Source organism: Candoia aspera, chromosome 4, assembly GCF_035149785.1.
Source record: "Candoia aspera isolate rCanAsp1 chromosome 4, rCanAsp1.hap2, whole genome shotgun sequence".
NCBI lineage: Eukaryota > Metazoa > Chordata > Lepidosauria > Squamata > Boidae > Candoia > Candoia aspera.
The window spans coordinates 29,370,577-29,384,610 of record NC_086156.1 but is presented as its reverse complement, the minus strand read 5'-3'; the positions used below and the strand labels follow the sequence as shown (position 1 = coordinate 29,384,610).

The window sequence follows — 14,034 nt, the reverse complement described above, 5'->3', positions numbered from 1 at the left end:
ACTGCTACCAAAGCAGGTCTCCCCAATCTAAGAATATAAATTTGATTTTTCTTGTCCAAATACATTACCTTACATTTGTCACCAGGTGGACTTGGGCCAATGTTGAAGACTGTTTAATCTAGCATTTGAATTTTGTGTGGTATGCTGAGAGCCATATACTGTTCCAATAACTGGGTGGGGCCAGAACAAAGAAGTGGGAATGGTTATTATAACAAAAACCCATATGGGATTTAAATAAATACAAATCTTTATTATAGTTGACATCATGAAAGGATGGGGGAGATGGGTGGTGGTAAATTTGGCAAATAAATAACAGAATAAAAAGCAAGAAGCCATAATATAGGAAAGAAAACATTAACATTATCTAGAAAGAACAATAAAAATGCATTAAAATCTAAAAAAAAATTAAGACATCAACAGGAGTACAGTACAGTAAGTATGGATAGCAAGGTATTAAATGTAGCACCTAAGTCATAAAAACAAAGTGACTAAATTAATAACAAATATTTTAAGAGTAGAATGCTATTCTACCTGTTGAGTATATGCTGTTGAGTGAATATAAAGGGATGTGAGTTTGTGTGTATGTAAATGTGTATGAGTAAAATCATATATAGGTCAGTGACAAATAAGGTACGATAGGAGATAAAACCTAGATGCAATGTAAGAAACATAGAAGAACAAAGTAAAATTAAACATTGATAAAAATCAGACAATTAAGAAAATAGTTTTTTCTGTAGGGCAATGGTAGCTGAATGAATTTGGTGGTTTTAGGCTTCTGGTCTGACAGCAAGAAACAAAAGATTGCCCTCAAGGCAGAAGGGACTTCTGTTGGCAGATGACATTATAAGGGTGGAACCCAAATTTCTATAGAAAGGGCATCAAGGGAGCATATTCCTCCAGAGTATGAGTTCAAAAGGAATATTATTATATCTTCCCTTCAGTTATGCAAAGTGTGAGGCATTATGGGGGCTAAGGAGAAAGCTGTACAGTGTGATGGGCAGGTGATGTTGAATAGTTTCCTGGCATGAAAGGGTCTACTGTTCATACGTTGCCAGTTATGGGTGGCTAATCTGCCCTATTCTACCTGCTATTCTACCAGCTTTGCCAGACACCCACTACTGTATTACAGTTCTTTCTTTTGGAAGCCTCAGGGCTGGGAGGCCATTACCTGAGAAACCCTACTGATATAAGTCGCATTGGATCATAGAAGAGGGTGATTTAAGTAAGTAAAATACTGTTAATAGGATCTACTCTCCATGTTTAATAATTTTCCCTTCTGTTGCATTATAGATTGCAGTTTGGGGAGTTCACATCAAAGTGGGGAACCTGATATTTCAGATTATCCATTCTTCATTACAACAGTGGTACAATACCACTTCTGTGCAAGAGAGTGCAATTTTGGTCCTAGCATCACAGGAGTAGTTCTTTCCTGAAAGGTGTTTGACATCAGATCTGATGAAGGGTTGTGGGTCATATTATTGGAAGGAGATCTTAAAAGTCTGGGTACTTATTTCTTTTCAACAAAGGGGAAAAAAAACCCAAGAAGGGGAGAGCAGATCCACAACTTTTTTTCGAATGAAGGAAAAGCAAAGACAGGTACAGTGCTTTGGACACCCTGTTTTTGATCAATTCAACATAAAATGTCTGTGAAAGAAGTTTCAGAGAAGAATCACTTGCAGGATGCTATAGAGTCTTGCCTCAGGTTTCAAACTTCCAGGCCATTTGATCCTAGAACGCCCAAGAGGAAGTAATTATAGGAGAATATGTGACATGGGATCCATAGCTTTCTGTGTTGATGATGTAGCTTCTTCTTACATTGGGCATTTTGATCCAGATCAGACTGATTTATAAGGGACAAATAATTTTAAAAGGCAAGTTTTTGCCTCTGGTTATAGTGCCCAGTGAATGCAGTCTGGAATGAGTGTGATATCACAAGAATATATTACTTTGTTGCCTTTGAAAGAGTGTTTCCTAGCTATATTCTCCAGTCTTTTCCATTCTTCCATCTGTATATAAAACCTAAAATGGGTGTTGTCAAAACTACTTTTTTTGTAGAGGCATAATCCCATACATCATATCACAGAGGCAATAGCTCCAAAAGATTGCCTTGTTCTTGATCTTACTTCCTCCCCCTCCTCCCCAAAGGAACAGATAAAATATCCTCTGAATCTACAGTTACAGTAAGTGGCACTGGCTAATGATTTGATTTGAGAATTGAGAATACAGTCTGGATTTAGTCCTTGTGCATTAATGCAGGTCAAATGGACATCAGCTGAATTTTCAATCAGTAATGGAAGGCTGAAGCTTGTCTTAAACCAATCGCATCAGCCTTACCCAAGTCCGACTGATCCCTAGAGGCTAAGCCCAATAAGCAAAGCTTTTATATGAATGGAGCCTGGAGTTTCATTCATAAAATGGATGCTGAAGGGGGAAAGAGGGGGAGGAGAGATGGGAGAAATACCCTGGAATGTCCATTTGTACAAAGCTGAAGGGTGTAGTGTTCCATCAGCTGCTGCTCCTGCCTCTTGACTTGAAGCAATGATTAATGTGCGCTGGCCTCCTCGGTGTGTAACTTGACACCGTTTATGTGGCCTTGGCATGTTTCTAATGTATGGTGAATGGGAAGGCTACATGCGCCAATCAGAAACATAAACAGGAACTGGTTGGTCTGAATTCCATTCAAATATGTCACTATAGCCTAGCAGTGTTTGTAGAACTTAAATTTTTATAGACCGAGAACAGGGTGGAGGAAAAGGCTAAAGCACAGATGTTTGTGTGTATTTCCAGCCAAAGCTCACAAAAGGGAGTGAAAGTGTTGTGTGTGTGTGTGTGTGTGCTTATGTGCACTTCTTTATAAAAAGCAAGCTAGTCTACACATCGCTTAAAACCGATCCCATATGACTGGAATAAATACATTAAAAATGGGCACCCAGCAGCTTGGAGAGATTTTTGCATTACAAACACGAAAGTCTTTTTGATTCTGCAACCCTCAATCACAAGTAACCATTTGTTAAAGGAGGTTGGTTGTTGCCTGATGTGTTTTCTGAAAACCGGATGTCATGACGATGCCAGAGTAAACCAGCAGTTTGCTATAGCAATCTGGTGTATTTCAGGGAGAAAAGCTCTAGCTTTTATTTGTGTGTGTGTGTGTGTGTGTTTTGGTTTCTTTTGGAATGGCTGTGGACAAATTAGATTATAACTTAAAGGTTGTTGCCAGATGAGAGGTTGGGTTTAAGGTTTTTTTCTGAGATGCCTGGATTTTGTTTTTATTCACATCTGCCATAATGCAATGTTTCTGTTACTCTGAATTTTAATTTTTAATGTAATTTTATAAAGACCATTTATTTTTGGTTTGTTTTACATCCTGCTTTAATCTGGTCCTGCTCTCCCTGTTCAAATATAAGCGAGAAGAGTTTTACAGTACTTTTCATTGGCGAGCATCTTTAAAGGGAAAGCAGTGGAAGACAATGACCTTTGAATTTGTTCTGATAAAATTCCATGAATGAAATAGGGAGATTACTTGATAGAAACTTTGTCTGGAAATGACGGTTGACTAAGGAGCAAATTTGTGTTGCAAATTGCTAGTTATTTGTATTTTAATTGGAAATGAAATATACATTGTTTTGCAGAAGATTAACTCTCTAATCTTACAGTGTAGCTATATTTTCTCCATTGTTTTACATTCTTAAATCCTAGAATTTTTAGTCTAAGTTCCTAAAAAATGCCCTATGTCCTTAGACCCCTGGAGTTAAATATTGCTTATTCTGACCTGGGTTGTTTACCTGCCCTTTCTGCATGTTCTTGAAGTTGCTCTGAAGAACAGTAGACTTTTCTATCGAGCGAAGAGTTCTATTCACTTCCCAAATATCCAAATTGGATATTTTTCTATCTGCCTTTCTGAAGTTATACCTCATTTTGTATTATATCAGTATGTATGTTTTGTAGGGCAGAGATCATCAGTTATATTACGTAATCCCTTCCATCACAAATTCTGTACAATGCAAAGCAAACACACTGTAAAATAGAGGAGACAATGACAGGATTTATGCAGCGGCTGCCAAACTACTGTTCCAGGAAACAGAGTTAGCAAGAGTCAATTAGCTGTATGGATTATAAATACATTTTATAGATATACCTTCTTTAAAAGAAATGCTTCTATCAAGATGGGCACTGGTCTAAATCGTATTGTTTTTCAGCATAGTTCAAGTGGTACACTAAGTAAGGTAAAGCTTTGTTGTAATATTGCAGATTACAACCATGCATGTAAGGTAATCTTTCTTAAAACTGGTCAGAGAAAAAGCTGTGGTGAAATTGTTGCCGCATTTATCTGACCCACTCCTGAGGATTAAGAACAAGGAATAGCTGTTGCTGTCATCATGCTAAGGGGAGAGACAATTTAGTATAGTCTGAAACCCTAACAGTAAATACTAACATCAGAGTTACTTGTTACATCTTGCAATAAGGTGATTTCCTTTCTTCAGCTTTTCATCTGTTGCAACTGATCTGCTTCATCTCATTTTACATATATTCTGCAAATGCACGGTTGTTTATTATGCTCTCAAAATATATGGCTCAAGAAGATTACTGTGGTTCAACTCTACTTAATGGGACCTGTATATGTAGCTTTCTTTGATTGGGGCATCTAATGTAACAATTTATGTTTTAAGCAAAGCAGCACAACATTACTGCCAAGCTAAGAATATCATTAGGATCAGTGTTGCTTTCGGCAACCCTGTAAACAAATCTTCAGGAGCGATTAGCCTGCCTTGCAAAGGAGGAGCAAAGAACTGCATTTTTGTGCTTGATACAGAGTAGAGGGCCCAGCAGGTCACCTGATTTTTAGAAAGGGTACAGAATAAGGATGGAAATCCTTATACTTCTTGTATTTCTCTGCTAGCCTCGCCTGTAACAACCCCCTGTGTGTCTCTGATTGGCTGTCTCTCAACTATGTAAATGCTGCCTCATTCTCCTTTGCTCTAGTCCTATACAGGTAGACCTTGCTTAATGACCATTCGTTTAATGACAGTCTGAAGTTACAACAGCCTCAGAAAAAGTGCTTTGCCACCTGTACTCACACGACTGTCGCAAAATGTCACACCACCCCCGCAGTCACACGATTGCAATTCGGGCACTTGGCAGCCAGCTCACATCCTGCGGTCACATGATTGCGATTTGCGACTTTTTTGCCAGTTTCTGGCAAAAAAGTCCATTGGGGAGGCTGGATTTGTTTAGCGACCATCATAAAATCGAGCCCAGTCACATGGTGATTCACTTAGCAACCACACCACTTAACAACCAGTTTTCCTGTCCCTATTGTGGTTGTTAAGTGAGGGCTACCTGTACTTGAAGATGATTCCTATTACATTGGGTCCCCACTGTACAAATGCTCTGGGGATACGTCATTAAGGAAAAAGAGAACATCATTGAGGAACAACTGTCCAGAGTCCCTCCTGTGGAGGAAGATGGGCGGTGATAAAAATTTGATAAATAAAATAAATAAATAATTTAAAAATATATATTATATTATATTATATTATATTATATTATATTATATTATATTATATTATATTATATTATATTATATTATATTTATTATATTATATGGACAAAAACCATATTTGGGGAGAAGTATCAGCACTTCATTCTTAAAGCTTACAAAACTCAGGCTGACAAAGAGGGTATAAATATGCATTTGCTTCTGCCACTGGAGAATACCTGTGAAGAAAGCAGCACAGAGGGGCTAACTTTCATTGGGGGCCAGATAATCAATGGTCAAACTCTGAAAGAGCACCATAAGTTGTGAATATTGGGAGCCCAAGTTACACTCTCCTTCCTTCTAGATGTTGACTGATCTCAAAAACCAGGTCAAGCAAGTTCAGACCTGGTGAGAACTTGGGATAAGAAATTACCAGGTAATACTAGTACTCTGAGGGCTAGATTGGAAAGTTGAAAAGGCATCCCAAAAAGGTAATGGCCAACTATTTTTATACAGAAATATCCATGGATGTCTCTACTTAGTCTCCAGGAATTAAACTTGACTCGGACACTTTATGTCAAGCAGTTGCATCACAGGCCATGAAACTGTTCAGGACTAGGGAGTTTGCAACCCTAAAGTTGCATATGACCTAATTAAAAAAACAAAACTATAAATTGAGGCATGTGGCATAAATTGATAAATTGAGACATGTGGCAGATTTCTCCCATTCTAGCTTGATGGGATGGCGAGGAATAGAAATGGAGAAAAGAGAGAGATGGGAGGGTGGCCAGCCTGGGCTTTGACAGTGTCTGTTACTTGCTTTAGACTTGCAACCACGTCTGTATGAATCTCTCCCACCCCACAGACGGCACACGTGAAGGCAACCTTCAATTAAAAAGCCCCCCCCCTTTTTTTTACTTTGACACAGATCAAGGGGCCAAGAATGCAGTGTGTGAACCACATGTGGCCCTGAACCATCAGAAATTGCACACTTCTCTGGACAAATGGGCTACACTTTATTTTATTTAAATAACATTCACTTTAAGCTCTCCTTCCTCCAGGTCAAGTGAGAGGAGGAGGAGGCACCCGGTTTCTAGGCAGCAGCGTGCTCTTTGATGCCTTACAATAATTGAAGGCAGTGTTTCTCAACCTTGGCAACTTTCAGATGTGTGGACTTCAACTCCCAGAATTCCTCAGCCTGCATCTTAAAGTTGCTGAGATTGAGAAACACTGATTGAAGGGAAGGATGTCTACTGCAAATAATGTAGTTGGATATATTTCTATTTACTTACCATGTTTAGGTCAACAAAGCCTTCCTTCCAGCCCTGAGAATGAAGATTGCTCCCTCTAACAGTGTCTGCCCACTGATTCAGTAATGTTCCATCATAGTTAGATGGAGACAAGGGAATTTATGGTTAAGAGCATGAGTTAACCAGGGTCAGAATTATTTCTGTTTGGCTACCTCCTCTTCTCACTGGGGCTGTTGCTGCGCCCTTCCTGGTGTCCTGCAGAGCCGACCTTTGTGGAAATGCCTTGATGATGGTGCCATCAGAACTTCCTTTGAAGTGCTCTGTGTTGATTTTGTTTTAACGAAAAAAATGCTATTTTGTTCATGAGGATGACGTGTGGCTCTTTTTGTAGACTGAATGCTGCTTCTGTTTGTATTTTCAGTTCTGTTCTATTTCTGTTCTGTTCTATTTTCTATTATTTATTTATTTATTTATTTATAAATTTATTCACCGCCCATCTCCCCCTCACAGGGGGACTCTGGGTGGCTATTTCTGCTCTATTGCCTTTTCATCTATATGAATGTAGGAAATAGCATACTATCAATACTCAGTTGTACTTGCTTTTACTAGTAACAACTCCCCAGGTTTAAGCAGGAGTATTTTTTGTCATATGTAGAGGAATCTGTGGTAAACCTGGAACCACCTACATGTGTTATAGCAGTGTTTCTCAACTGTATCCACTTTAAGATGTGTGGACTGCAACTCCCAGAATCCTGGCTGGGGGATTCTGGGAGTTGCAGTCCACACATCTTAAAGTGGATACGGTTGACAAACAGTGTGTTATATCACAAACCTTGGAAGCCACTGTTCTGACCCGTCTTCTTTATTTCTTGTAAGCGTTGCTGTCAAATTTGTTATTTTTATTCTTCCCCCTTTTCTTTCAAAATGTCCATTAACTCTCAAAATATACACAGTGGTGCAGTTTTTAATCATTATCTACCAGTCTGAAACTCAATGCCGGTTTGTTAGTTAAATTACTGCTAGGTATTGGTCAAGCATTTAGCACAATTTAAAACTGCAATGTTAAATTTCATTCGCTGGCCTTTTTATTAGATAAACTAGAAATGAAAGCAGCAGGGAATTTAACTGGCAGTATGTTTTTTTTTCTGGGCAAGTCATTACTTTGATGAACTTCAGAGCAATGGTTATGGTTCCTAATTAACCATGTTAGTCATTTGATTGAATAATCACTTTGGAAATGTTTCTAAAATTTGATTAGAGTTTGACCTATTCTCATAGTCATAAATTAACCAATAACACTTTTAGAATCATAAGGTTTTAGGTCCTTTGGGAAAAAAAATCAGAACAGGACAGTCCTCTTAGCCTTTTCCCCTCTTTTTCAAACTTTAGTGGAGTGTTTAATCATATGGTTATTTAAATGCAAGATGGGTGGATAGCATGGAGGCTGTTGACATGTAAATTTCAATTAATATTAACAACTGAACACTCCCGGAGCCCTCCAGATACATTTGGACTATAATTTCCATCCTCAACAGTCAGATTACCCACTGCCCATACTCACTGTGCATTCAGGAAGAACATATTCATATGAAAGGGGAGGGAGAATGGAGATGTACTCATTGGCCCTGCACATTAGATACATTTTTATAACAAAGATATTGCTAAAGATGTGTAGATATGATAAGGCACTCTGCATATTACGAGTTCTCAGTCCCTTGAAAAGCCTATACACTACAGAAGTAGAGCTTGAACACATGGTCATCTCTAGGGACTGGCTCTTGGGAATGCCACTGAGCCTGCAGAACTAATGATTTTGTTTCCATTCAAGAAATAAATGGAATTCAGGGCAGGAAAAGTGATTAGAGCTGCTGTACATTCTTGATTCAGTGATACATAGAGGAATTTATACCACTGTTTTTTGGTCCAAGTGTGATTACTCTGCCCCTTCCTTTATTCCTCGGTCATACTGTGAGACTTAACACCATTCTGGGGAAAATCGGGACTACATACCAGGACATGGAATCAGGATCTGACTTGACAAATATAGGTGGGGACGGCATTCCAGTGCTTTAATGCTTCTCTCCATTATCTTGCTTACATATCAACTAATCTTGTATTGTATGCAAAGCTACAAATGCTTGACTAATGTGAGATCAAAGCTAGAGCAAACACCTCGTGTTCTCCTGCTAATGTTGATATGAAGTTACCTGTTCCATTCTCCGAGTAGTATCTACTGTTAGTTTGAAGTTTGAGGTGGGAAATACAAACCCAAAGGCTATCACAAAAGAGGTAAGCTTGCCTAAATGTTATAGGGACAAAAGAAAAAATTGTTGTTGTTGTTAATGGGAGGATGAGATTGCCTCTATTTTGCCCCAGCACTGTTAGTATTTTCAACTGGCTAAAAAAAAAAAACCCTTAAGTTTCACAGGTCCAATGTGACAGGTACAGTTCATAGTAAAAAAGAATAATAAAGTTTTGTGGAATAAGGAAATGGATAGATGCTCCTACTGTTATCAGTGGCTATGCTCGCTTAGTGAATTCAGTGTAAAATCTCATTTTCTTTTCCCTCTAACTCCGTGATACTCATCACTAGTCAGTGAGCAGTGAAATTCAGGATTGCATTTTGGAAAAGGCCTGCAGACCACTCTGAGTAAATTACTTTGGGTCCTTTTGTTATTTGTTGTTGTTGGCTAATTCTTCAGAGATAATCTAAGAAAAAAATGTGGTATAGCAAACTTTATTTTGCTTACCAGAATGTTAAGATTAAAATTCTAGAGTAATACATGTGAATAGTTTGCTGGGGAAATGAAACTCAGGAATAAAATGCATACCTTTGAGCAAAGCTAGAAGTACTGCTCTCATGATACGTGCCATTTGCATGTTAAAAGTGACACCAGCAGTTTGGAGAAATCTAGGGAGGCAAACTGCAATCTTGAGTAAACTGCTGGTTTACTTAAAAATAAATCTTATATTCCAGATTCCTTGGAATGTTTGGGAACTAGCTGAAATTAAATGATAGGAAGTTACCTGGCTCTGGAGTGGAAGTTCCCAATTCCTGCATTATATATTAAATGGGGAACCATATAAGTTGTTTCAATAAATAAATAATAAGCATATGGAGGTTGCATTAATTAATTAATGCAAGTTTGGTCTAGTGGTTAAGGCAATGGTCTAGAAACCAGGAGACTGAGAGTTCTAGTCCCGCCTTAGCCGTGAAAGCCAGCTGGGTGACTTGGGGCCAGTCACTCCCTCTCAGCCCAATTCATCTCACAGGGTTGTGGTTGTGGGGAGAAGAGGAGGAGGAAGGTGTATGAGGTATATTTGCCACCTTGAGTTATTTATAAAAATAATAAAGATGGGATAGAAAATAAATAAATAAAAATAATTTTACTATAACTTGCTCTCATATATTCTGGTGTACAGCTACTGCTTGTATCACTTCTGCTTTTTTTTTACAAAGAATAAAATGGATTTAATGTTAGCACATGAATAACCAGCCAGAGGTCTGACGTAAATATCCTTCCCAATACAGATTACCCATTTCACATTTAAATCATGAAACAATAGCAATAAAAAGCTCCAAGAAACAAGAGTGTGTGGAGAAGCCTTGACAAGGTAGACATAGCTTTTCCTTATCTCCACTTGCCGTAGAGCATACAACGAAAGAAAAGTGCCTGGTGTTTGAACAAAAGTCTAAAACTGTGTATATCAAGTCGTAACCTAACATTCCCAATGCAATGATACTAAAGTATTAAATGTGTTTGAGAACTGCATTGTGTATTCTGGTTATATTGACTGAATGTCATCAGCCTCAGAATACAATAGTGTAACCTTAAGCATAAGTCTGATGTTTCATTGACATTTGATGGAGTGGCTGATTATACAAGATGATTGGTTTTAATAAGTCAGTAAAAATGCTTGCAAATGGTTCAGCTGGAAAAATCAAATATTTGTACATAGCCTTTTGTGGTGAATATGTTTTCTTTCTAGCCGTCAAAACCATGCTTTATCAGTTGAACATTTTGCATCAGGATTATTTAAATGATTGGAGACACAAGACAACATAGATTCATTTGAACTTTAGAATTTGGCTGTGATTCTAAATGGGACCAAGCTTTAGTGATAGTTTAAAGATTTTGTTCAGTGATCTGGTTGGACAACATTACTACCACTTTTGTTTTTGCCACGTGCACAGTCTCAGACAATCCTCTGACTATTTCTGCCTTCTCTTTTCAGAAGTGCCTAGTTGCCATTCCATTTACATGAGGCAAGAGGGCTTCCTCGCTCACCCAAACAGAACAGAAGTTAAGTCTCTCTGTGTGTGCGCTTGCATGTGCATGTATGCATTACTTTCTCCTTATCTAAAAGCAGGATTTTAGCATGGACCAAGTACGCTAAAAATGGACAGAAATGGGAAAAGATTGGGATTATCTTGAAACGGTGGTTCCTGTTCCTGTTCCTGACGCACAAGCTTCCTTAGAGGAGGACCTGTTTGTTTTTCTAAATAGGCACATGTAAGCTATGAAAGACATACCAGTGATTGGGTGGTTTTAATTATTTAATTCATCTTTCTTCAGGCACGTTGTAATTAACTTATGGCACAACTCTGTGTAACTAGAAATTGAAACCCTTGCTCTAAGATAGAACGTAGCACGGCAAAGCAGTACTGATTCTGTGGGTTTGTTTGAACATGATATTGTGCATTGCTCAGATACCCATTTGTATGATGGGAATGCCATGCTTTGAACAGCATGATAAATACTGTATACTTTGTACATTCTATAAAAGTAGAGAATATACAAAAGCAATGAAAATGTTTTTGAGAACTTATAAATCCACCAACAGTGATATCGACAAGGCCGGCCAGTAAAACTCATGGTAAAACAGATGTGAACACTTCTTTTTTCTTAACTCGTCTTGTGTTCAATTTCCCAAAGTCCTGCCTTCTTAGCATATGTGATTCAGGAATTGTGGCTTAAAGTAGTTTCTAGATTTTTAGACAGCCAAATTATCCATTATAGCTGCCTTGCTTAGCCGTTGACCAGAGTTTGTTTGAAATCATTATTCTTTGTTTTCAAATAACGTACTGTAGTAAACTAAGCTTGTAAGACCAAACTTAGCCAAAGGGAGAAGGCATGATCCTAGTCTTGGCTTGACACTTCTTTGTGCTAAATATTGTAAAATAAGTAAAATAAGCCAGATCTATGCCATCACCACCAACATATTTTTCTCTCACTATCAATCTACTACATTCCTTGAGTCTCCTTTCAAGGCAAGGCATTTTCATATCCTTGAAGGAAGAGCTGGTTTGTGAAGCTTTTCAATGTTTTCATTTGGCCCTGACAAAACCACTATTTTATAGATGTGCCAATGTAGTCATTTTTGGGATTCATATTTTATTCCATCAGTAACTGTTCTATTGCTAACTAATACTCTAACCTGGAACACTCTAACCAGTTTAGCGTATATATGTGCTTTGACCCTTAGCTGTAGCATACAGTATATTTGAGATTGCCCCAGTCTGGGATGCCAACTTGCAGAATTCCTAAACTATTTTATTTAAGAATTCTGAAAGCTGGAGTCCCAACACATTGAAGGAGACCAGATTGGGAAGGGCAATGTATTTGAACAGTCTGTTTCAAGTGAGTAATGTTTCTGTTTCTCCTAAAATTACAGGTTGTATGTATGAAAAGGGACCGAGACAATTTTACGATGACACCTGTGTTGTTCCAGAGAAGTTTGATGGTATGTTATCTATGTAACATACAGTATATCCACCCATCTATCCAGGCTTATGGAAGAGAGAGTTCCATGTGAAGAAGTGAAATAAAGAGAAGGGTCTTTTTTTTTTTACTTGATAAAACTGTTATGTAGTAACATTCCAACTCAGGAGAGAAAAATATGTAATTTGTTATGTGCCTGATTGACCTTTGCCTTTAAAAACCAAAATCTGTTTTACAATCATCACTCCGTTCTTGCAAGCAAAAATTCTAAATCCAGAACCAGGGCAATCTATTGTACTTCTAGCTATTCCAAGGAGTCATAGGTGGATTTCCAATGCACTGATGATGACATACAACCTGTTATTAAAGATTTATTGAAAACTGATCTCCTAATTAACAAAGCAGAACAGAAAGCAGCTACTCTGGACTTACTGATGACTAATGCAAACTCTTATTTTTATATCCCTGAAGAGATGAGGTATAGAATACAAGTACATCTGGTTTTCTGTGTGTATCAGAAAAAAACTGTGTTTTGTTAAATGTTATAATCTCTTGTTTAATGAAGCTGATGCCCAAAGAGTAGTGTATATAAGACCACAGATTGGCTTTAAAAGAAACAATTTTGAGAATAGCTAACTAATATCATATGTCTTATGAAGCAAATCATATTCTTCTCATTATTAAATATCAAATCCAGCAAGTATTCTGAAGGGAAAACTGCTAATGAGATTAATGTTGCTTTTTGTAGCCAAAGGAATTTGAATGGCTATTTCATGTCACATTAATTGTGCTCCTCTGCATTGGGGAGACCTGCCTTGCAAAACAGACAGCTGGCTGATTTATGTGCCGATTTGATGGCAGTATCCATACTAATACAGAGCTTTTTAAAAAAGTAGAGTGTTAGTTATGGCTGCCAAAAAACAAGGACAGATAGGAGATATAGGAATTATACTGGTTCTTTCCAGCTTTGCCATTTTTTAAAAAAAAAAGTATGTACAGTAAACATTCTTCAGCTGTCAATCTTGTGTTACCTGCTTGTCCATTACCACCACCACTTCATTCAGCTGAAGAAATTGAAGAATCTCATCCCGGTCTTGTTTTTCCCTTCAACCCCATGGTAGTCCAACCCCTCCCTGGACTTGCCCTACTGCAGTTGTCAGGAATTCTGATCATTTCTGAGGACCAAAAATCACCCCCTCCCAAAACAAGAATGCAGTGAATCAGAATAAAGCTCAAAAGGCCAATGCTTACAATGAGAAGACTGCACTGCTTCCTATGGAGTGGGGTCCAAAAAATCAAGGCGGCCATGACCACATGACTGAAGTCCCACTCCTTTCATGTGTGTTTTGCATGTGGCACAAGAAAAAATTGATGTGGTTTTAATCAAACTGCTATCTTAACTTCCCCCCACCCCCAAAGATGTTGCTGGAAACACTATCTGTTATATACTCAATAATCCAGTTTTCAGCCCTAAATTTATTTAGAAGACTCTAAGACTCATTTATAGTTAAGACAGATAAGGATGTGAATGTTGTCTGAATTAGTTTTCTTTTCATTTGTGTGGTGGTGAGGAACCCACTATCAG

The 14,034-nt window shown here is 38.0% G+C and overlaps 1 protein-coding gene across 2 annotated transcripts in view; it reads left to right on the top strand.

Annotated features, from left to right (window-relative positions):
- ETV1 (ETS variant transcription factor 1) overlaps positions 1-14,034 on the top strand; it is a 97,886-nt gene that overhangs the window by 72,443 nt on the left and 11,409 nt on the right. For both annotated transcript variants that reach the window (XM_063303704.1, XM_063303706.1), the window contains 2 exons: positions 10,963-11,029; positions 12,401-12,471. In XM_063303704.1, the coding sequence (XP_063159774.1) occupies positions 10,963-11,029; positions 12,401-12,471 (138 nt within the window). The remainder of the gene's footprint in view (positions 1-10,962; positions 11,030-12,400; positions 12,472-14,034) is intronic.